Raw genomic sequence first — 25,878 nt, 5'->3', positions numbered from 1 at the left:
TGGTAAACTGCCACTCATGATCTGCGAGAATTTGCCATATGTGTTCCACCCCATTCTTATCCTTCTAGTTATCTCCCTCTCATGATCCGGATCAGCTGTCACTACCTGCCCTAAGTAGACGTATTCCGTCTCAACCTCTAGGCTCTCGCTGCCAATTGTGAACTGTTGTTCCCTTGCTAGGCTGTTGAACATTACCTTGGTTTTCTGCATGTTAATTTTTAGACCCATCGATCTGCTCTGCCTGTCTAACTCATTGATGATGATTTGCAGTTCACCTCCTGAGTGACTCAGCAAGGCAACGTCATCAGCAAATCGCAGATTATTTAGGTATTCTCCATTTATTCTTATTCCCAACTGTTCCCAATTCAGGCCTCGAAATACCTCCTGTAAACATGCGGTGAACAGCATTGGCGAGATCGTGTCTCCTTTCCTGACGCCCTTCCTTATTGGAATTTTATTGCTGACTTTATGCAGGACTATAGTAGCTGTGCAGTTGCTATATATATCTTCCAGTATTTTGACATAAGGCTCTTCTACCCCCTGATTATGCAATGCCTGTATAACTGCTGAGGTTTCCACTGAGTCGAATGCTTTCTCGTAATCAATGAAAGCAATATATAGAGGTTGGTTACATTCTGCGCATTTCTCTATCGCCTGATTGATAGTGTGAATATGATCTATTGTGGAATATCCTTTATGAAAGCCTGCCTGATCATTTGGTTGTTAAAGTCTAACGTTGCCCTGACTCTATTAGCGATTACCTTAGTAAATACTTTGTAGGCAACGGATAGTTAGCTGATCGGCCTGTAATTTTTCAAGTCCTTGGCGTCTCCCTTCTTATGAATTAAGATAATGTTTGCATTCTTCCAAGCTTCTGGTACAGTCGAGGTCAGAAGGCATTGCGTATACAGGGTGGCTAGTTTTTCTAGCACGATGCCCCCTCCATCCTTCACAGCAGCAGCCTTCACAGCGCTGCAGACGACTTGTGAGATGGCAACTGCTTAATCAGACCCTGTGTCACGCGATTTTACAATGTCTTCGTGTACTTCACACTGCCAGCAGATGCACAGAGCCGCGCAAAGGACTGCATCATTAGTCCCACTTCCGGCCCGTCTTGATGAACGCAGCATGGCGAAAAACTGCGCACATGCCTAATCCACTTATCGCCACCTGCAATTCCAGCAAGTGGCAATAAGTGGATGATACTTAGTGTTACCGGCTAAAACCCGATTTTACCCCATTCTGGCACCCTGAACACACTTCTTCAGAATCGGATGAAACCCATTTCTCCCTGAAAATGAGGACAAGGAAATGAGGGGCTTGTTAAGATATGTATAAATATGAAGTGCCATAGAGAACGTATGTTATCCAGAACTAATCTGGAGACATTACGCGATGTAAACTTGACCAAAATCAAGTTACTGAGGGTGTAATGTGGCGGAACTGCCCATATTCATTAATTTCTGTCCACTACTGCTGGAAGTATGGAGCAAATGAGCACTTTCAAGCATTTTTACAACTGCACTCTAATTTGGCACCAGTCAGAGTGTTCACACTTGGCACAGTATCAGGGATGGGCCTGGTGGCCAAACATTACAATGGGAGCAACAGCTGCTTTTTGGAGGTGTACTACTCCCACAGATGCCTATTCACTCAAAATTGTGCTTTAAAGCAGTAATGACTAACTACCGCATTTAATAAAACACCACATGCCACAGTACAGAGTTGTCTTGATGGCCGAAGTGATGTTAGTCTCTTTAAAAGATATCTGCATTAAGATGGCAGCTACTGCTATCCATAAGCATATTTTTGCCATGTCCCCTCACCTCTTTCATTTTATTTCTCCATTCTGCCTGCTATCCTTTATTTCCACTGCCCCAGCTCAGGTGCTTCAGTATCGATGGCAAATGCTGGGGCTAGCACAAATCTTTTCCTTCCTTTTTATTATTTCAATAAAAACCACTTACTGCCATAGGAGCCCATATGATCTATCAAGGCACTGACAAACACTTCTAATGAGAGTGGTAACAGTTGACCCTTGAATATTCAGAATTTGAAAGTACACAGGGTGCGCTGTAATCAGGTTCAGAAATCTTTATGCAAAACTGATGGCTAGGCTGAGCATCTGCAGCCTGTGCACAAACTAGTAGTAAGACAAACAGGGCAGAGTGACCACAATTCATTTATTGGGGCTGACTTAAACTAGATCGTTTGATGTATGTACAAATGAAACACAGTAATGCAGTGCGGGAACCTGTTCTCACCAGGTGACCTCCCTCAAGGACACTTCCTCTCCACTTGGGACTTGCCGCCTTCATCATACTCCTGCTTCGAAATCCACATCTGCTGGAACGTACCCTGAAATCAAGCAGGTGAGAGTAGGTTGCCTGCATTGGGCCGGCATTTCAAAGGTCTCTCTGAATCAGCACTTCTGGATTACTACAAGTGTCCAGTGGCAGTTGTCAGTAGCGTTCCACAGGAACACTCCCAGAAATCTTTGCAAATTGCTTGCCATGAGGTACTGCCGCTATGCGATGTAATCAAACTTTGTTACTCGAATGTGTCCCTATTAGAAATCTGGACGCATTTCACAGCTCACCAGATATCTTTAAGGTGTGCAGCTCATCTTGATGCACATTACAACTGTAGTGTCAGGACAGCACACACCGCCACTGGTTAACTGTACTAGCAGGCTCCAAATTAGAGCTGTTCAACCACTGGGTACCAACCAAGCACCACTGCCATTCATGCATATGGCTGGCTTGAAGCCCTCCAGCCATCCAGAATAGCTGCAGTCTGCTTTAGAACAGCAAATGAGAAGCAACTCCAGGAAATTTATTGGTTTACGAAGCTCATTAAAGGCTAGTGACATGTAATTTAGCCATGCTCCTCGAATTCTCACAACTTGGGAAAAAGATTTTAATTTAAAGCTTGGACTACAACAAGTTGAAGTGTAATGCTGAGTCAGGCTCTAGCTGTGGCCTACTCTGCCCACAACACTGCTCAGCCATAACATGACGAGGGCTCACCAGAGATGCAAGGATGGATCCGCCGATCCAGGCTCCAAACCTCCGCTCTGCTGTTCCGTTGGTGCTGATGATCTTCAACCTCATGCTCTGAAAGGAGTCGCATGAGAACAGCTTTGCGTGAGCTCACGAGATGAAAAACTGCATATTTTCATTGTCACAATATGCAGACAACTTCAAGGGACCGGAAAAAATGTTCCGAGTTATTGAATGACCTCGAAAGAAATGACAAGGACCACTTGTATCATGGTAAATTCATTTGATGATCACCTGATTTTGGAATGAAAACAGCGTAACAATGACAATTTTTAACATTTACATCAATGCTTTATTGCATGCACACAGTTGGAAGCGTCAAAGCAGAGTTGCCCCAAAACGATAAGGGCCTCTCTGGCGCCCACCACGGTGTGACGTGGTAGCGGCAGTGCACCCTCACAAGCGGCTGCATCGTGTTTGAGGAGGCTTTGTTGCACAATGTGCGAACAGCAATTGACGAGTGCACATTTTCGCACGATGGAAGAACCATGCAGGTGGAAGCGAGGGAAACGTGCAGCTGCGCTCGGTTCAATGGCTGATGTGCAGTGAATAGCCGCTGTTGCCGTGGGGCTAAAAAAATCAAAACTAAGTGGTTGTTTTGTTTTCGGAGATTGTCCGTTTTTCGCAAAGCCTTGCCATTGCATGCATTAAGAGGTGCATGGGCGATGCTGCAGCATGTAGTTCAGGTTTGAATAGGGCTATTTTCACAATCACTAGCCATGCTGGTCATACCTGGACGCTGCCTCCCTTCGGAAGCCGTTCAAATTAACCGGTGCAAGACCCGCAACATCCGATGCCATAGCCTTGCATGGCTGTTGGTGGGTACCGCATCGGCGTTTCGAATTGCCCCGATTTCCGAATTATCGAGCTTTTACTACGTAGCGTTAGGCGGTAATATTTTCCATGATATGATTTTTATGATAGCAATGTATGGTTTGCACTTACCGGTGGCGTTTTCGCAGACAGATCACGGTTCAGCCGTTCAGTAAAGCCTTGGAGGAGAGTGTTGCCTCCCGTGATTGTGACACTTCCATACAAGCTCTGATCAAGGGTAATGAAAAAAACACAGGTTAAGGCTTCGCCACTGACTTAGAACTGTATCCTGTCACCAGTGAGAATTCCTCACATGGCCAAGCGTCCAAAAGGAGGATCAAAGTCACAGCGAGAACACTCACAGGTCGTATGTCAATGTCACACATGCCTACGCTTGTGGTGACCACTTGAGCAACACCCATCATGGTCTGGCCAGGTGCACTCTGTAGATGTAGAAGAAAAATCAGAAAGTAAAGAGGATATTAACCAGTACTTTATTACTTGAGATTGCTATCACGCACGCTACTCAACCAGAGCAGAACTCCAGCAGATCTGACAGCAATTATTAGAGTAACATCAGCAACAAGACAAGAATGACTACAAAAAATACTCAGCGAGAACCTCGAAAACGCTATTATTTACACAGACTCTTTAAGTATACTTACAGCCCTCCACTCAAGAAACGCAATCACTCCTATACTTGGTGACATTATACACAACATAGTAACAGCCACAGCTAGAAGACAAAACATTAAACTCTGCTGGGTCCCGAGTCATGTCGGCATAAAAGGCAATGAGCGAGCAGATTTCTGTGCTGCTCAAGCTCGTGGCAAGGAAATAAAAAAAGTAAATATACCCTTGAATGACTGCATGAAATTAGCACAAAGGAAGTTAAGGAAAAAATGGCAATCGGCTTGGAACAGCGAATTGAATAATAAACTACACTTAATAAAGCCGATTTTAGGTGAATTTAAGTCATGTGTGCACCAAGAACGTTTTAAAGAAGTGATTTTATGCCGTCTCAGAATAGGCCACACGCACCTTACGCACAACTTCCTGCTAACAAAACAAGATAAACCTGTTTGCGAAGAATGCGGAGATGATCTTACGGTTAATCACATTTTATTCTCATGTATAAAACTAGAAAAACTAAGAAAAAAGTACTTCACTCAATTTTATCATGAATGCATTCCTTTCCACCCTACATTGCTTTTAGCTGATAATGCCATTGTTAACATACCTTCCATTTTTAGCTTTTTAAAAGCAGCAGGCGTACTTGAAAAGCTGTAATTTTTTTTTAACCACTGGATCGCCTTTATACATGATACACCTCAGCCACTTTCTCATTCTTGAGAAGTAGGCTGAGGCTGTTTATTTGATTGGTTGGGAGCCTCAGGATCCTTGCTAGCCAAGGAAAGTCGCTTAGGCTGCCTGACCATCTTTAAGGCTTTTACCATTAGCCATTTACAAATTTCTTCCCTTTTATTACTAGGCAGTACAATCTTTTTAAGTCATCTGCACCATCGCCTCTTTTTTATACTCCAAAACATTCTGTAGAAAAGCAATTCTATACCTTGTGCTTGGCGCATGATGGCCTTAGCTGCCTATGTGCCATAAAACCCAACACAACACAACACAACAAGAATGACTACGTATATTAAAAAGGGTACAAAGCTTATAGTGAGCTGAGCTGAATGACAACACTTAACGCAACACAGAAAGTGGCATATCTTCAATGACACCGCCATCGACTGTCTATCAAAAAACTTTAGACACCCCATTACGGAAGTAAGGTTCCCGTTCAGTAGTTTCATCGCATCAACCAAATGATCTACTCGGATCTGCCACACTACTAGTGAAAGAGTATAAGAGCAGTCTGCACAGAGTGGTAAATGCCTGCTCCATGCTTGTTTGATAAGGCTGCATTTTTTCCCAAGAAATTGCCAACCAGCCTAAGAATTGAGACAAACCACTCAAGATCATAATATATTAACAAACCAACTTTATAAGAAAACAACATCAGACTCCTACCTGAGCTGTGAGATAGTGACAGGGGTGCATGTAATAAGGAAAATAAAACTTAAGGGAGATTATGTGAAATACATGATGCAGGCAACTTGGGACAGGACAAGTTGATGCAATGGGTCGGCCTGGCCTGTGACGTGTACAGAGCTCAGCTTCATACAAGGATAAGGGTGCACTAATGCATGTCATTTGCTGAGATGGCCAAGCCAGCAACAGAAGAGAATGAGATTTAAAAAGCGCAGTGCACAAAAATTGCTTGATCACGTTTCCCCTGTGGAACAAAACAGGTGCTGTCTCCGCTAACTAAGCTTTCCCACACTTGAGCAAAAACCAGCAGTGAACTTGCCTTGATGGTTGACGGATCAAAGAGTGATTCAGGGATGAGGAAACGTTCTGAGCCAAAATCTTGGTTGTAGCCATTGGGGAACTCGTAATGCACCGTGGGCATGTTTTCTACTGTCCTAGTGAACAGTAAACAAACAACAAACAAAGTAAGTATTCTAGGCCAAGTCAGGTCAATATTACAAGTGCAGCAAAACAACCAGGATAGCGATTAGCAAAGAGCAACACGGACCGGACTACATACTTTGCTCCCTAAATCACAGCTCAAGCTTTCCACAAGATCATTTGAGTTGTTAAGCTCTCACCGTGAATGTGAAAAATTATCGCTTTATTTGTAAAGCAGCCATACCAAAACTGATATTTATTAATGCGATTCAGTGCTCCTTTGAGCAAGAAAATATACCTGAATGCCTAATTTTGTGTGACGCCTTTTGTCAAAATAATAAAAGCAACATACTCTTTGTCATATGGCGAGTCCAGCACTTGCAGCACGGAACTTTGGAAATCTTGGATGACCTCCTAAAGACAAGAAGCTCTATCAGTGGAAGTTAGGAACAGTGCTTGCTTCATAATGTAGGCACTAGAGATGAAATATGAACAAGGTAGCAGACAAGGAAACGCCTATCACACAAAATAAAATAAGTTGTACTTTTCTTCCCCTTGTGTACATCTTTGATTAAATAGTAATGCGATTTCTTTCGCCTATAATCGTTAGTACCCTGCTGTCTTGAATGGTGCAGTCAGTTTTAGCACTACACTATGATGCAGTTTATGCTACCGAAAAATTCCAAATTAAGTTGCTCTCTATTCTCTTAGTGCTCACATAATGCACCACTTACTACTACTGCCCAGCACAAGCTGCCTGAAAATTTAATTCACAAACAGCAATATTTTAGGATCATGAAATATCTTGCAGTGCACTGCTCCAAATGATATTTTATTTAGCACTCAAGTGCTTCTCCTAACTGGTCAATCCATGCCAAAAATGGTGCAATGTGAATGATGCACAGTGCAGTGATGCAAAGAAGCTGCCATGATCATGAGGCGCCCAGCCCCACCTTGGCCATGTAGTTGTGCCATGACTTGGTCACTTCGGGCAGGCTGTTCTTTTTCGTCCACTTTGCTGGCTCCCCTTCTTTGACGGCCTCCTGCAAGTGGTCGCACACTGCTCAATCCACCCTGGAAATGATATCTCCCATTTGCACAGAGATTGTTCACAGCCACACACTGAGGTTGGTCTGTCTCACTGGTCGACAACAATAACTGTTGATTTCGGTTCATGCAACACAAATACCAGGGACACAGGCTAAAGAGCCTGTCGTCCTGGACAAAGGCAGTCAACAGCAAGCAGCAACATTTCTGTAATTCTGTACAGAAGCCTGCTGCAGTCAATAATAAAAAAAAAACATAACACAGAAGCCAAAATAAGAACTGACAACCATATATGAAACAAGGCAAGTAACAGAGCTAGAGAGAAGACAATGAATGCAAGAAAGCGTGGAGGTGGGCTCAGTTCAGTTCAACTGAAAAGCCAGCATAGCGTGAACTTCATTTTTAAATTTATTTTGAGTGTTATTTCCAAGCATTAAATCTGGAACTGTGCGGTAAGTGTTTAATAAATTTGGTATCTAGTAGGTGCGTTTTGAAAACCGTAATTTGCACTGGGCTAATGAACTGCACAATTGTGATGCCGGAAATTAAAAGGTGAGCACGAAACGAGGTACTGTTCCTCAAAAACATGTTTATTTAGTGTAACTAGATTTTTAATATACATGGATAGTTTCCTTCTGTAACTTTTCTCAATTGTCAACAAGTTTTATCTGGAAAAAAGGTCAAACGTGCACTTTACTGAAAAGAAGGTTTGCTACAGCATGAATGGCTCTCCTCTGCAAAGTGCAAATTTTTTTTTTTACTTGTCATGGTCATTTTACCCCATACAAATAAGCCATATTACATGCAGGAATGAAAAGTGAGTGATAAATTTGAAATTTTTCCTTTTATGGTAACAGGGTTCTAAATTTGTTTAGTAAGCCTACAGATCGAGCAATCTTTGGGTGAATGTTTTCCGTGTGAGTTGTCCAAAGAGGATGTTCTTCAAACATCACGCCTAGGAATTTTATCGAATTTTCCTGAGTGCGGTAGTAATCTCCTAATGCGATAGGGAACTTGCTATCTACTTTCATGTTCTTTGCTCTCAAAAGAATGCACTTAGTTTTAGCCACGTTTAATGACATTGCAGCCCAGTTATAATGTCAAAGAGACCACTCTCACTAAATACTGAGCCTTTAAAAGCTAGAAAAGGCGGAATACCAAAATACAACCACTACCAGTTGCCATTTCACAAGCAAAAGAGGCGAAATTTATTACTTTTTTCTACACAACCTCTGAGCCTGGGCGCCACCATTCACTTTGACGATGATTTTTTGTGGCGTAAGGGCATCTGTGGCCAAAGAGCGCCATGGCACAAGGTTTTTTTCTTATATACTCAAAGTGGGGTCAAAGGCCCATTTCCCAAGCATTTCACCCTAAAGAAGCCGAGCACCAGGAATACGAAAGCTTGTACCCATTGTATCACCGGTGGGCGGGTGGCACTGGGGTTCGAACCCCGTGCCGCCCACATGCGAAGTGGATGCTCAGACCACTAGGCTACCGCTGCGTTACCATTCACTTTGAAACTGTGATTGTCCTTTCTGGTAATGATGTCACAAGTTCAAATCGAGTCGCAGGGAATAAAATGTTCCAATTTTAAATCCAATTATCTTGCCAATAAACATACTATTTTCTGCTCACTTGTGAAAAAAACATGTATACATGACGACACAAACACAAAGTGCCAATTAATCGACTTTTACCAAGAGTAAAAATAAGGTAATGTTGTCTTAATGTGCCGGAAGTGGTGACCACAGTATTGTTCATCAGTTCTGCTAATATAATCAATCAAGAACTCCATCACTTATTACAGATGAGTGCATATCCATGCAAAAATCCGTGTAAGTTCTACATGCAAAAATGTACAAGAATATCTAGTACACAGTGATTTATAGTGGATACCAACATGCAAATCGTGCCTACTGTTCTCAGTACTAATACGGTGACTGCACAGTGCCCACTAAAGACAACATGGCCCAAGCTGTATACACATTACTCACCGCTGCTGGTCAAGTTGAACATGCTCAGGAAAAAACATATGATGTGAAAGGTCTCTTTCCTCACCATTCACACGTAAACCATCTTACATGATACTGAATCATTAATGCTGGCCAAATCATTCTAGGAAACAAGAGTCCACTCTGAATAAATTCAAACATGAGGGATACTGACGGAGAGTAAGTTTGAATTATAGGGGGCCTTTTTAATGCGAAAGCATTATATGGCTCATCAGTCAGAAAATCCAGCGCTGACCGACCGACCGTCCACGAGAAACGGATTGAAACCCCCAAATGACCTCATGACGTCATCGGGAGTACCAATATGAAATAAAAGATAAAATACAATGAAATAAAAGTAAAACAATATCAAGAATATAACACTTCTTCCAAAGTGGGTTTTGAAAACAGGCTAGTGTGAACAGATCAGCTTCGCTGGCCGCTTCATTAGAGCACTACGCCATCACCGCAGCACAAAACCTCGCATGATGTACTGCCAGTCTCGTGCTGGGTTTGGGTATCGTCATTTTCACTTCCAGTCAGGCGGCGCGAATAGACCAGCTTTGCTGGCCACTGCACGAGAGTGGTATGCCACTGCCGCACCCGAACAACCCGCATGCATGCTTTCACATTCACAGCACGTCAGTAGTCTTAAGTGCCCTCTGTAATTGTAACACACTTTGATGCTGACGGAAGGAACAAATGAAGTGTGAAAAAATTATCCTATATTAACAAGAGTAAACAGTAGGACTTATAGAGATTCCTCTGGACCTGTGCACATTGTGTTTGGCTAACATAAGGCAAGTACTCCAACCCTACTGTCCTGTCCCAACTAAATTACAAGTAGGTGGAACTAAGTGATTCGTAATTTTTGCACATCAGTGATGTGGGCTCGTTCCATTGCAAGCAAGGTTTATGCAACAACATCCAAGTTCTGAAGGCCACGCCAAAAGGGCACATTACCCATTTGCTCATGATGAAAACACCACACAGAAAACACGGGGCAACAAGGCAAGGGAGACATGACATGGCAGGTCGCCTTTGTTGTGTCATTAAAAAATTATTTTCATGTTTGAGGAAAAACAGGAGAAACTTCACAGCATAATCAACAAGGGCCAGGTGAAGACAAGGCCTCTTTTCGAAATGTTGGCAAGCACCCTGAGGTTTTTCCCTCCCTTATTTGATTATCAAGAACCATCTGACCAACCACGAACAAACACAAGAGAAAGAAATGACGCTGCTCTTTCCTCGTCTTGTGCACATCTGTTGCTTGCACCCTAAATCAAATTAAATTGCAGTACTACTAAAGACAGAATAAATTTTAGTGCAGGATAAAAACAATTACCTTGCCTGCCAGCATGTATGTAGGGATGATGTCAATGCCTTGTTCTTCGAGGAACTGCTTGCACTGCATGGTCACAAAGTCACCTGCCAACGGGGACTTGACAACAGCTGTAACAATAAGCGAAACCAGTTATATAGAGGGTGGAATTGTTTACGGAGCAGGACCTGACACACTTCCACAGTGGCATTTGTTGAGGGTCATGGCCCTATTCTTTTTCCATATGCCAGTACACACCCACTGAAAGGATGCAGCATCCCCAGGTCTACATACGGATCCTTTACCAGTAAGAGACAATTACTGTTAGGCTTCTTTGTGCATGCAATTTGAGTCACAAGTTGACCAAGAAAATGGCTTATAGCCCGAGGAAACTGCAATGACTTACAAAAGCTATTGAGGAACACCACGTCTTGGCTTCTGCCTCGTCCTGTTTAACATGTATGCAAAAAAACATGCAGATGCACAGCACCTCCCCGCCCACCCCTCTCTGAAAATACCCAAATCCAATGCATAATAGCTGGCTGCATAGTGAAACAGTCTGCTATGAACAATTATAGTATTACAGTAAAACCTTGTTAATTCAAACTTCAAGGGACTGGAAAAAATGTTTGAATAACTGAACGACCCTGAACTGTTTGCGCCACGGTAAATTTAATTGGCGAAAGAGTAGGCAATGATTGCATGATTTTGAGATGAAAACCAAGCAGTAATGACAGCAATGTGCATCGTAGCAGAAAAAGTGAAGCCGAAACTGTGCGGTGTGACTGTTCTCAGAGACAAGGCTGTCCGTTCATTTTCAGATCTGCCATAGCTCATGCACGTCAAAGGTGCACGAGCAAATATGCAGCATGGAACGCACGTTTCTCTTGCTACAACGGTCATACCTGGATGTGGCCTCCCTCCGTTAACCAGTGTGAGACCGGTAACGTCCGAATCAGCGAGCGTCCGACGCCATAGACTTACATGGGCGTTGGCCTGGACATATCTGGCAGTTCAAATTATCTGGATTTCTGAATTAACAAAGGTCAAATTAACGAGCCTTTATTGTAGTCACAAACTAAAGTGGTAGAAGAAAGCGAGGGGGGGGGGGGGGGGGGCATTCAACTATTTCATGGCTCGGTGAAATGTTCAGCAAGCAGCATCACAGCACACCCAGGCCAACTATCCGTAATGTTTGAAAGTGATCGGTAGTACGTAGTGACATTCCCATACACGTTTTTTCCTAGGAAATGTTTTGCTTATTTCTGAAGTGAAGTGAACAGCACAGTAGACAAAGGACAAGACAAGCATTGTTCTGCACTGCGCACTTCAAGAATGAATTACCTGCCAGCTCAACTTCACGCTTCTCAGCATAGCTGACAGAGTGACTGAGAAGAGGGAGCTACAAATCATTAACACTGTGGTCTCTCTTTCACAGCCATTTTCCTGGCTGTGCCTGCAATATAAGACTGTTGATATCTCAAACTTGTGCACAGCTCTACCCTTCAATGATGTTACTCAATAAAATATGCATTCCCCAGTAAATGAAAGGAACAGAAGAGGGAAGATATTTTTTCACAAGTGCTCACTTCAGCCCAAATGCAAAACGTATCCAGAACACTGGGCCACTACATCTATTCGATGTTGTGTCTACACAGGACAGCTTCATCAAGAGTGTGCTGCAATTATCACAAATGAATGAAACATTCTTTGAATCAATTGGCATTTGCAGCAGTCTAAAACCTAAGAAATCAGCACTTGGTAACAATGGGCCAAGGCCTACAGGGGGGGGGGGGGGAGTCCTGTATTGCTCTTCTAGCCAAGAGCAGCAGTAAATGAAATCACCTTTCCAATATTTGATTATGTCAAACAAGCCAGAGGCATCAAAATCTTGTATTTATAATTTTTTCTTTCGTGATTAGCATCTTGCTTAGGTACCAAACGTGCTTTAGCAGACTATTTTCTTGTCACGGAGGGATTTCTGTGTGGCGGTCATGAATGTGGGTGGAGCTTCACTACAGACTTGACTTATATCCAACCATAGTAATCTTGACAGACAGCAACTAAGGAAGAGACAGACAGTAAATACAGGCACCTTGTGTGAGAACATAGCCGTCGTGCACGGGGACAGCTGAAGTCTGGCTGGCTCCACTGTCGACAACAATGCCGGTCGAGCGACCATTGGCAAAGGCTGCCAGCACGGCGTTTTTTACCAGAAAGAACGCTGGCACACCGTATTTCTCAAACATGATTTCTGTCAACTTTTCCCTCTTTGTCCGGGCATTCCACTGCGAAAAGAAAAAAACAATGTCGGAAACTCTTCCTGACCACTGGGTCATTCCATGCCAACACAACAATGTTTGCGCTCGACCCTCTTCCATTTCATTCCAAAAATTTGTGGCTTTGAACTGTCAACAGCAATTTCCCTTAATATCTAGCGGGCAAAAAATTCTCCCATCATGTGACACCCCTTTGAATTTTCCAGCCTAGTGCAAAACTGTCTCCTTAAAAATTTCATAATAAAAGGTGTATTACCTTTTTACCGTCCATATTTTTTGTAGAAGTGTTCAGACTGCGTGCTTTCCACAACTCACGAGCTCAGGCGTTGCACATCTGCATTGCACATCACGCTTCTCACGCCGAGGTTGTGTTCTGCAGTGAGGTGACAGTACTGGGAAACCATGACTGGCACTGCAGTGCTCAACTTAAAAATTTTTTCTCGACTAAAACAAAAAGACCTACATAAAAGTTGCTGAGCAAAGTCACTCTAAAATCAGCTCTTAGAGGAACTTTAGTTTGCATTCTTGCAGTGAGCACCTCAGTATAATATTTTCGTCTGAATACGCAGCACAGTGCACTCTTTTGCAACTTTGGCCTCTTTTTCCGAGTTATTCAGTTCAGTTTTACCGTAAACATTTTTCCATGTACTACATGTTACGGCGAGCCAGTGAAAAGTTTTATACTGCTCACGAATGTCGCGTGGACTTTTAAAAAAGTTCAAAAATAGAGTGTTTTGAGCTAAAAAATAAGAACTACAAAAAACATGATACCCTTGTGCAGGTAACCGCTTGACACATAATAAAAAAGAACACAACTCATGCATATTGTCCACAAAAAATTTGAAGCGTAAAAAAGTAATAAACAATTTATTATGAATTTTTTATAGAGACCTTTTTTGCACTAGTCTGGAAAATTCAAAGGGCTGTCACATCATGAGGAATTTTTTCCCCGCCAGATATTAAAAGACTACGCAATAAATTAATTGAGGTTACGTAAAGCAGACAAGAGATAGGCATTCCATGACTCGTCACCCCAGTGCAAGAATTTTTGAGCTACTAGCATCAATAATAACGAAGATATAGAGGATTAAAAAATTACACTGCTCCTCTCCCCCCTCAACTCGTACACGTCGGGCACCAGAAAAAGAAAATAAAGAAAACAGGCCTGGGACTGGGCCCCACCCTTGAATATGTCATCAGATGACGTTCGGTTTGAGACTTCCGGCTGTCGTACCCCAGCAGCAGCGTCAGTCAGGTCTCTCTCGCCCACGACCGGTCCCAAGGGGGGCGTGCGCTCTCCCCTCGAGACCTGCCGTGCTCTCGTCATCCTGGATTGCGGTGTGCGTTGGATTCCTTTGCTTGCCGTCTGTTGTAGTTTTAAGGGCCTGTCATACTAGGCCAACAGTCGGCCGATTCGGTCTGCCAAAACTGTATCGTTGTGATGTCTAGCTCTATGTCACACTGCGCCGGCGAAAACTGTCGGCCGAGTGTGCGCGTCGGCGCCAGGTCTCCCACAAGATGGCAGTTGGCCAATGGCCCGCCAACTCCCATGTCGTACTAGCGAGATGACGTGCGAGACCTCCCGCCCCATATAGTAAAGCAAGCTCCTTAACAATTGTGACTATGAACCTAGAATGAGTGCCGCCCAATACTGAGTTGAGTCACTGATTGTTGAGTCAAAAGCATGGCACGAAAAATAAATCCAGTCGGTCGCAGGTAAGCAAGGGAGAGTTTCTTTAAGGCTAAAAAATTTAAAACACGCGGACTCGAACTTTGCACCTCCAGATTGAGAACCTACGACTACACCCACGACGACACAGAGGGCTAATATATTTGCTTCCTGCAGAAGTGCATATCTGAAGTGTGACACTCGCGACGGGAGTAAAGCAGGCAACATATGTGCGAAAACTTGGCCGGCGCGCTGCATCGGTCGCCGCTTGCGAACTGCAGCCCCACTGCAGGCAGGGACACTCGGAGTAGCAAGCATCGATGCGCCGCTTGGCCCAAGCTCAAAGCGTATGGTTTGCTGCCGTGCAGCAGTGACCGACCGCTTCTTGGCTTGGTGTTGAAGTTCAGACCAGAAAAGACATAATAGCCACATTGTCAGAAAGACCGCCTGATATATACTCGAGCAGCGACAAAGCATGCCTGCCCAAAAAGCGAGCTTTCAGCAATGCCGCCGCCCGTGGTCGCACCGGCCGACGAATTGCGCTGCTGCCTGGCTGCCCTGGTCGTCGCTAGGCCTATAGCTGTTTTTCGTATCGAAGGCGCAGCTGACGCTGCTTTGGAAGAGTCGCCTGCGCTATATTAAAAGGTATACTCTTAATATCGCTTTGCTATCAACAGCATAATCTCGCAATAAACTATGGTCAATTTCCGCGACGCCTTCGGCAGCGGAGCTAGCGGACAGCTGCGGGGATCAGGCGAGCCGGACAGCAACGGCGGGCCAGCGGGAGCTGCGAGGCGATTATGGCAAGAAATTTGCTCGTATCACAGTTGTTACTTGTATCATCAGCAACTCGGTATTGATCAACGATCCTCAAAAATGATATATTTTTCACATTTCTCGATACCAACGTTTAAGATTTATGCCAGAAACCATCTTAAGCTCATTTTTATCACCGCGGCCGACGGGATCTAGACTAGTTGGCCCGCCAGCTGGCTCGCTAATCACAATCGCACCAGAAAAGACAGAAGAGCCATGCTATATTGGAGCAACGATAGCATGCCTGCGCAAGAGCCGAGCTTTCGGCAACGACGCCGCCTGCGGGAGCGCCAAGTGACGAACTGCGCTGCTTCCCAGCTGCCCTGGTCATCGCTAAGCCTAGCTGGTTTCGCATCGATGCCGTAGATGAGGGCACTTCGGAACTAGTTAGAGCCGTAATAAAGGAACTACTCTAGCCACTTTGCCTTTACTGCGAGCCCCCGTCCCATAGTAAAGTTGTGCTCGATTTCCGTGACGCCTTCAGCAGCGGATCTAGCAGACGCCAGGAGAGCCGCACGAAGCAGCAGCAGCAGCAAGCGGCTGTTGGATGAAATTTAAGAAATGATACATTTTTCACATTCAACTATCCCAGAGCTTCTTATGAACGTAAATCGAGTTCGTGTTTGGTGAATGTTTTTGCTAGGCGGCCGATCTCGCAAAGAGCTGGTTGGCAGACTGGTTTTTGTCTCCGTCGCCGGCCTCCAATCACGCCGCACTGCGAAGACTGCCCAAGGGGCTCGTGCGGCGGCACGAGCAGACGACTTTCACGGCTACCGGAAGTGTACCTATGACGTCGTGGCTGCCGCGGCTCCAGCGAATGACAGCGTGTGGTGGCCTGCAGACGTCGTGGAACTAGTGACGTTTAGTTTCACGATTTTACTTTCAAATACCGGTCACTACGAAAACATCAATCGGCACACGAATTTTAACAAACAGGGTTTTTAAAAATTCATAATAAATTGCCGGCTCACTTCCGAACACTCATACTTAGTGTGGATGCTTCTTAGCATCATTTCTAAGCATTGAAAACAATTGCAAGCGACTTTTAATTCATTGCATAGTCCCTATAAGGGAAATTGTTTTTGACAGTTCAATAACAGGCCACAAATTTTTCGAACGAAATAGGGTCAAGCGGCGTCAACATTGGTGCGTCTGACATGGAATGACCATACTGTCTTGTATATGCAGTATTAACTGCAAAATATTAGGAACTGCAAAGCAGACCCATTGAACATCTTTCATTTCATAAATGAGGCAATGAAATCCAGGGTTTGACAGAAAGCCGTCTGGTTGGGTATGTTCATGGCGGAAATTCGTCAAGTGCCGACCAATCGTTTAAAAAATGACTTCGGCCCTGGCTTATGGGGAAGGCCTTGTTCACACAAGATCCTCGTAAGCCAGGGCCAAAACGTCGTTTTTTAAACAATTGGTCGGCGCTTGAAGAATTCCTACCACTGAACAAGGCCGCCGTAAGCCAGGGCCGAAACGTCATTTTTTAAACGATTGGTCGGCGCTTGAAGAATTTCCGCCATAAACGAGGCAAACATGACGTACGAAACCTCACAGCCTGTGAGGCTTATGACAGAGCTGATATATTGAATACACTCCTTCAACAAAAATTGTCCAACACACAACCTGCCGTTTCAAAATGAATGGCGCGACTTTTGACAGGGACGAAAGGAAAGACACACGATGACAGGCGTTGACAAACAAGGGCAGCACCTGTCCTCGTGTGTCTTTCCTTTCGTCCTTGTCAAAAGCTGCGCCGTTCAATTTTGATATGGCATACCAACTCGCCCAAGCATCAGTACCAACCTGCCCTATGGGTGTTTATCTCTGACGGAAAAGAACAAAACAGCCCCCCACCACGACATCCTCTTCAGTGTGTAACATTCACACACGGTTACCGCCCTCTCTGGCTGCTGCTCCTCTGCACATTGACAACAGTACGAGCAATTATCGCTGCTGCTCCTCTGCACATTGACAACAGTAGGAGCAATTATCAAACTTCCATCATACCGATGCTTCCGACATCAGCACAGGGTGTAACTGCGGCTCAGACTTGACGTGGCGGCTATAGGCGTAGTCCAGCACTTTCTCGAACAGGTCCCAGTCCTCCACTGCAGCAACAAAACAAAAATTCCGAGGGAACTTAAGTCTACTTACATGGAGGAATGTGAAAGCATGCGTTTTGAGGAAAGGAAAGGACGAAGTAGAGCTCAGATCTCCACATGCAACTGAAGGTGCATGTGTCATCATGACGTATAGTAGAGTGGGCCATAAAAAGAATTAAAAAATAATATTGCCCAGTCATCATGACACAGTCGGAACCCCTGTCACAAGTCTCAGAAAGTATGCAATTGAAGGTGCATATGTCATTGGTCCAAACCACTGTCGCAAGGTAGCCTCCAACATGACTAAAACATGCAAGTTATATGCAAAGAGAAATGCTATGACACCACCCAGAATGCCATACAACAAACGGCTGCTCAAAATTGAGGTCAATCAGTGACAACATAGCTGGGATTTCATCTGCACTTGTGATATCTGTTGCTCAAACCAGCGCGGTGTTGTGTCATTCAGCGTCCTGCGGTTCAGTGGACACGGTTTTGCACCCAGTCTCTCTTTCCATCATTCTTCTTAACTTTGCTAATCAACTCATTTTTTTTTTTTAGGAAATGAAGCGTTTTTTTGATGAAAGGAAAAAGGAGGCAGATCTCGGTGGACACCTCAACCCCATGTCCAACCCCGCGCAAAGCCAGAGATCTCGACATCCATCATATTTTGCTTCCACATTTTGCCGACACCTCTTGCAAACACCGCCCACATAGCCTAGTAATGCTTTCACATTAAAATATGAGCAAACAAAAACATGGCCACAGTTCCAAAATGCACAGCTGTTTGGGGCGGTCAAAAAAACCGCACCTAGAAGGGAGAAGATGGTTTGATGGCTTCTGGAGGTCGCATTCAGTATGTGCGAGCTCCCTTTACCTGCTCAGCTTGTCGTTGCTGCTGCTAGCTGGTCACGCTAAAGGTGAACAGTATTTATTTAGCGCTGCGCTAAGAAATTGCATAAAGATATAGTAGTTCAAATGCTTTTTATTAGAACCTTGGAACCTCCCTCAACCGCCTGTTAACACGACGGGCTTACTGACCTGCAAAACACTGCATCAAGCTGGCGTTAAAAAACTAGACAGAAATGTCCAAGGGAAAACAAAGCATAAAAAGTTGAAGAGCCCGCTGTACTCGGTGAACTGTGTTTGTTCTGCGTTTAAGAATGTACAGTCAGGTGTGATTCGAAGGTGCTAACATTTGTTCCGGTCAAAATGAACTAATATATTTTTTGTCTGGCGTAACGGTTGCTTAATCTGGAATAAAAACTGACGGTGCAGAATACATGAAGCCTTTGGCTGCAGCTAAGTTTGTGTATTTCTTTCAGCCCTTAGGCTTAAATAAATTGTGCAACAACTCTTATCTGAGTAGGTTCATCATCATCATCATCATCAGCCTGACTACGCCCACTGCAGGGCAAAGGCCTCTCCCATGCCTCTCCAATTAACCATGTCCTTTGCCAGCTGCGCCCACCCTATGCCTGCAACCTTCCTAGTCTCATCCGCCCACCTAACCTTCTGCCGCCCCCTGCTACGTTTTGCCTTCCCTTGGAATCCACTCCGTTACCCTTAAGGACCAGCGGTTGTCTTGCCTTCGCATCACATGCCCTGCCCAAGCCCATTTCTTCCTCTTGATTCCGACTAGGACGTCATACATGTTAAAAAATTTGCAGCAGCTTTCCTTGACGACACCGAGATGTTCTATGCAACTATGTTTTATGCATATGCAACTATGTTCTATGCACAAGCACAAGTTGCTTGCAAATAATGCTGCACTGGCTGGGACAGGACTTTTAGGTTACTCCTGTTGGCATGAGATTAAATAGCATTGACACACATTCTATGACAGCAAAACATTTCAGTAAAATAAAGTAAAATGTATGCGTTTTTGTTCACTTGCAGTTGGGTGCTTTACACAAGCGGAAGGCCGTTGAATACACTTGCATCACTGCACTCGGTCCACAGCCTCCAAAGACACATCGGCTCTTCAGCATGTCAAATTTGATTAGTGTGTCTCCGAATCCACACAATAGTTCCCAGAGAGATGAAGCGGCGGTGGCACTGCCCGGAGCAAAACACTGCACTTCCCTCACCACTGAAGGCGGCGTACACTTTCATCGTCTCACACAGGAGAGGTGAGCGAGCGCACGAAGGTCACAAGCACAAAGGTAAGCACCACAGCCACTGTCGTCAACTGCAACAAGCTGACACACAAAAGGATTCATGGTGGAATCAGAGGTAGGGGGTCACGAGCACAAAACCAAACACTGTTGAAGCTTTTGCTGCACTGAAATTACTGACGCATGAAGGGACACAATGCCACAGTGACCGACGCCCCAGAGCCAGCAATAGTGACCGAGAGGCAACGCCGGAACACGGCGTGAAGGGCTCGCAAAACACACCACAGACGTGTGCCGCAGCAAGCAACGGTCATGGGGTCTGAAAATTTAAAATGGACAGAGAGAGAGAGAGAGAGATAAGAGCGAGTTTTTCTTCTTTCAGAATCTTCTCTTTCTCTCTCCATACACCAAATGTGGGGGCGGTCGTCGAATTTTCTGGGGTGGAAGTGGCTGGTGCTTTCCTTGCCCTGCTATACCTTTCTAGGTTTCTTAGAAGAAATAGGGACGTCAAATTTCTAGGTTCTACTTTTGGCTGGTAACAACACACAAGACACTGTGAATAACGGATCTAGAGAAGGTATTCACCAGTGCGCTATAAATAATTTATTACACCGTTCTTTTCTTTCCCTGTAGTTTCAGTCTTGGTTTCTGTGGACAGTGATGCAGGAAGACGGCACACACAGTTGTCACAAACTGCTTTTGGGAATGCATGTAGCACGACAGAAAAGACGAGGGAAGTGCTTGTTCCATTCATCTGCTGTCCCTTGTCGTTTCTGTCACGCTACATGCATTCCCAATAGCAAAATGAAGCAACACAACCAGCAGAAAGTGCTTGTGTCACAGCTCACGTGTGCTCAACGAATAGTGCTGCATTTGCTGCTCCATCATTTCTGCCAATCACAGAGCACCCAGTAAGTGGCGTGTGCTACTGGCACATGAGGCAGGAGTGATTGCACCACATTTCTGTGACTGCTTGAGAGTTCTGTAAGTTGTGCGTGCAAGCTTTCTATGTCCCAGCCTTAAGGAAATGAAAATTGTGGGTGAGAAACAGTGCTTTTAAAAATGACTAAAATTACATACGGGGCATATCTCCTTGAACTGTATTCTTCCTAATGCCCTGTGCAATCTTACCAGGAAAAAACAGAACTTAAAGATTTGGCATCCGTACTCCATTACTACGCAGTGAAACAATGATGTATGGCCTCCACTCATACGTCAATCACAACTGAAAGTTTTGAAGCTTAAAGCCATAGTGTGATATTTACAGGACAAGATGTGCCCAATGCAAGAAAATTTATTGAAAGTTCTCCTCTTCAACCACAATCCATCCCCCTGGGCCAAATGTTATGTCCTTGAGGAAACAATGCATGAAGTGTGCCCGAGCTGAGCTGTTATATCGCTCCAGCTTTGCTGCCAAATCTGAGCCAGAAAGAAAACGCACCCATGCCATCCTTGAGGAACGTGGTCATATCCATGTTGGCTCTTGCCACGTGAATGCTTGTCGTGTCGATGAAGTACTTCTTCTGGGGGGCTGATGCGCCCAGATCCTTTGTCTCTGTGTCAGGTCCATCGGCCAGGAGTTCCTCGATGACTCCAACAGAACTGGGGATCTCCGCCTAAGAGAAGAGGCTCTGATGTCACACCCCACATGAGGTTGGGTGAACTTCCCTGCTGCCCTTCAGTGGTCTGTCCATGAGCTGGTACAACAACACAGGAACTCTCCAGTGAGCACAGGAAATCATAAAAGAAAAGGGCAGTGGTGGATGCTGTACCCAAGTTGAGGAAAACAAGCTTCCTTCTGGTGCACCGTAAGCTATTTCTGAAAGCGGTGAAAGAAGCAACAGGTGCATGGGGTGGTTGAGAGTGTTAGTTTCCGGCTTACGGTACTTGACCGGCCCTACCAATCTGTGATGCCAGTGCAATACCTGTCCACACAGTTTCCACAAATGTATGCTCACTGCATTTTTAGCTAAGGGTTGGCCAAAACAATCTTGGTGCCTAGACACAAGGCTCATTGCTACTTTCACTGTTTTATGGTCATGCTGCAATAAGGATAATAACCTAAGCACTAGTAGCATTAAAAAATTTTCTGGCGGTTTAGCATTGCTAAGTACGAAATATTGTGCGAAAGCAGTTTTTTGCAGGTAGACATCACCACCACCACCACCACCACTTAACCGAAAGTGCGACTGGGGTTTCCACTGACCCAGGGAGCCAGTTATGCACGTCTTCAACTTTCTCAGTGCCAATTTACCTAATGCAACCTGGTGGCCTATGCTCCAGTGCCGCATTTCTGCAGCAATGTTGCCAATGCATACTGCTCTAGTGCTGTGTTTCTGCCACAACGTTGTCCATGCCAATGCATGCAGTGCCACATAGCTCAGAGTGCGAATGTTAGTTCGATAGTAGCATTAGTGGATGAAGACGACGACGTGCAATGCACAGCGCGGAGTGCGTTTCAGTTTAACACGAGGCGTTTTCGGCTGCGGCAACAGCCTAGTGCTCTCGCACAGCAGCCTGTGAAGCTGATCTGTTCACACTGCCGTCAGTTCGAATCACATTCGTGGATATTTATTTGATTTGATTTATCAATTTCACTTGGCGCAAACCCACAAACATCACAAGACCTTGCTCGGGGCTAACCCGTTGGAGTAGTGCTTTCGTGCCAATAATGACTGCAGCCCAGAAGCGCAGCTCAGAAAAGAGCCCTGTATGCACCACACACACATGCAAAAAAAGGCTGGAATGCTTGGCCATACCAGTGGTCTGGGGGCACCAGTAAGAAACATTTAAAACAGAGGACACCACAAGCTGGCCTGGATAATATGCACGTGTCTGCTTACGTTGTCTTATGCATGGAAAAGCTCACTTGCTAGGTGCATACAGATACCAGCTCACATGCTAGGTGCATACAGATACAGATACTAGCTCAGATGTCAATTCTGCTTCAGCATATGTGTGTTGGGTAGTAGGGTTTCACAGAAAGTGCAAAGGTGTCTGCAATGACTTTCAAACACAGTCGAAGAGCTTTTTTTTTTCTGCCTCATCTCTGACCTCTAGTAAGTATTAAGCAGCACATAAGCATACCTGGAACAAAGTTTCGTGACATTAATTATGCTATGGTCACAGCTGTCATATTCCTGTACCATAAATGTGTAAACTTTATAATGAGGTTTTATACTTTCGAAGACGTGCACCATTAAGCAGCTTACCCAGCTGAAGAGCGGTCAACACCAGAAACTGCCAGCTAAATTTCTCGAGACACTGTTTGTGGTAAGGACACTGTTTGTTCAAAAACAATTTTAATGTGTAAACCCAAAGTTGTACTGGCGCTTCTTTTACACAAAGGATTAGGATAGAGCAACCCCATATCACACACACGTTACTGCACACATCATTAACATTTGTAGGCTCTGCTTGACATTGCAATGTGCACAGTTTATGCTGTAGGTCTCTATTCCTGCTAAAGTTGGGTCTCCCCTGTGCCAGTTTCAGGCAGGTATGCAGCAATACAGGTGGTGCTCAAAATTAGGCTTTACAAAATTAGGTTTTAAATATGAATAGCAGTACACACACAAATAGATTTTGTAAATGGGCTATGCAGCCAGGCAGACACGAAGCGTGAGAAAAATTATCATAAACTCAGTAATTTACGATTTTTATTAAGTAACTTTTTATACACTGTAGTTAGCATGCATGTTTATACTGAAAACTAAGAGGCAGTGGCATCCAAAAACTGTATTATTTTGTACAATTTTGGTAATGCGCCTGTGTCCCGAGATATGAACGTCTAAATTTTCAGCCCTATCCAAATAATTACGCATGGAAGATCGCGGTGCTTGGCATGAAGCTTCTCCCTGATGTGACGCAGCTGTTGCATATGGCACTTCGCATGATAAGAATGTGGTTGTAGGCGACGGTTATAAATTTTCTCTTTTGGCCAGCAGTGTGGTATCACTGCGCTTTACCACGTGAGAAGTCTAAAGCATCGCCATGTCTTATTGCCAACTCTAGAAGCATTCGCTTAATAGACTCGACTCGAAGCACCTAATTTTGGCAGCATGTTTACTTCTGTACAGTGATGCATAAGACACCAACTACTATGCACGAATAACCATGTGGTATTTGCTTATGACCGGTAAATAATTTATAATCAAATTTTTCTATCATGATGTTTCGGTTTGAACAGCTGGCAAAAACTGACGTAAAAATGTGCCTATAGGCCACGTGAGGCATGAAAAACTGCAATACAATCACTCCTACTACATTCGTTGTCATTCTGGTTCTTGAGGCCAGCTAGCTTTAGCATTAGAATGAAAGTGAATTAAAACAGTGAGGCAGCAATTATATACTGAAGAAGGATGTTCTGGTGGGCTAGTTGGTTCATTATGAAGCGAATGAGTACAAACTGTGCTTTACGTCCCGTCTTGTTCGCGCAGTTTGTACTCATTAGCAATTATATCACAGTTTTTTCATGTCTCGTGTGACCTATCAGCACACCTTCGACGTCACATTCATCGTGAAGTTATTGAAAGTGAAACAGCATAAGAAATTATTTAGCAGTTGTAGGAGGATACCAGATAGTAATCCATGTATAATAATGCCTAACACTTAAAAGGAAACACGCACCCAAAAGTAAGGAGTCTATGCTCCTTTGAAGAAACGGTGCACCCCAGGCTGCCGGCACAATGTTCCTTTGGTTTTGCTAGCCAAGAACAAAAAGTTACAGCTTGCAGCTACATATCCTTGTCAGGTGGAGCGCGATACTCGCGATACACCAGAGTGGAGCTTCATGCTGGGTGCTGCGGCCTCGCATGTGTATAGATACACAGTTTGGGTGGAAATTTTGGACATGCATACCTCAGGACACAGGAGCGTTACTAAATCTGTAAAAAATGAAATTATCTCGAATGCCACTGCCTATAAGTTTTCAATATAAACACGCATGCTAACTGCACTGAATAAAAAGTTAACTCCTGAATTTTAATTACTCAGGCTATGATGACAACTGTTCGCACTGCTTGTGTCCGCCTGGTCGCATAAGCAATTTACAATAATGACTTTTGTGTACTGCTCTTGGCATTTTTTCTTAACCCGTAAAATCCAATTTTGGACAGTCTGTAGATATACACCACATGAAGTATCTTGAATGTCTTGCGGCGATCAAGTTTAATTAAATGCAGATATCGGCACGGCGCTTTGAAGACATCGTAGTAACCGATATTGATGAAGTCGTTGCCTACCTTCGGAGAATCTTCACCCGCGTAACCTGCTCGGACGGAATAGTGTCCGAAATCAAAGACCAGGGCTCCGACTTCGTCTGAAAAAATAAAATGATGCACTGTTGCAAGCAGACCATTCCCCAAACACCATCTCGACACCCATCCTTTCTTTCTCTCTTCCTGTCTTTTCATTCGCGCTAGTCGCAGTGAGCTCAGGCTTCGATGGCAGATGCCAGCCACACATTGTTATTTTATTAACAAAGAGCCACTAATAACAAGCACATCTTCCTTCTCTCAAACACTGAAGCATGAAGCAGTGTTAACGAAGGCTTTCGAATAGAGCGCGGTGCTATCGACGGGAGGCACGTTGTAGGACTCCGTAGCAGTGACAACCGATTGAAGCCACGGTTCCTCGCGCGGATGAAAACGTCACGCGATGTGAAGCTTGCTAAAGCACCACTGCTGCAACGAATACAGCGTGAAAGACATGGTGATCGCACAACCGTCCCGTCTACACAGGATCGCCAAACACGACACGGCGCCGAGGCATGCCGGCAGGGCGCGTTTAGACGACCAAGTCGCGTAATAAGAACTCAACGACGTGACTTGACGACTGCGAAGACTTACCTCCGCCGTAGACACCTCCGCTCATGGTGCTGCTCCACGCGTTCGTTATTGTATAAATATCGGACAAAGCAAAGGGGCGAAAGTTTGTTGTCACTGTTGCAGTGCAACAGAACCGCGGAAGATTCAACCGCGTCACGGGAGATGGCGCAACCAGCACTTTAGCCAGTTTAATACAAACCAATCCAGCGCAAGCCGACAGTGCTTAAACGTGTCAAATTTATAAACCTTGTTTCTCATTAGAGCTTTACAATTCATTTATAAGTTAGTTACGTAGTTTATATTGTTGCTGATTATCATTTTTTTAAGTGGAAAGAAATGGTCACAT

At 44.5% G+C, this 25,878-nt stretch overlaps 1 protein-coding gene across 1 annotated transcript; it reads right to left on the bottom strand.

The window, feature by feature from the left end:
- Nucleotides 1-2,164: 2,164 nt before the first annotated feature.
- On the bottom strand, nucleotides 2,165-25,699 carry Bap55 (Brahma associated protein 55kD). Its single transcript, XM_077644284.1, has 13 exons — nucleotides 25,554-25,699; nucleotides 24,948-25,024; nucleotides 21,146-21,320; nucleotides 17,493-17,593; nucleotides 12,805-12,997; nucleotides 10,734-10,840; nucleotides 7,301-7,390; nucleotides 6,700-6,761; nucleotides 6,247-6,361; nucleotides 4,238-4,318; nucleotides 4,008-4,103; nucleotides 3,030-3,116; nucleotides 2,165-2,358 (listed from the first exon to the last, which is right to left on the bottom strand). Exons 1-13 carry the CDS (start codon nucleotides 25,576-25,578, stop codon nucleotides 2,278-2,280), a joined length of 1,290 nt encoding a protein of 429 aa, XP_077500410.1. The 5' UTR covers nucleotides 25,579-25,699; the 3' UTR covers nucleotides 2,165-2,277.
- Between the last annotated feature and the right edge of the window lie 179 nt (nucleotides 25,700-25,878).

This window comes from Amblyomma americanum, chromosome 11 (genome assembly GCF_052857255.1).
Source record: "Amblyomma americanum isolate KBUSLIRL-KWMA chromosome 11, ASM5285725v1, whole genome shotgun sequence".
NCBI classification, from domain to species: Eukaryota; Metazoa; Arthropoda; class Arachnida; order Ixodida; family Ixodidae; genus Amblyomma; species Amblyomma americanum.
This window is presented reverse-complemented; position numbering and strand designations above follow the sequence as displayed.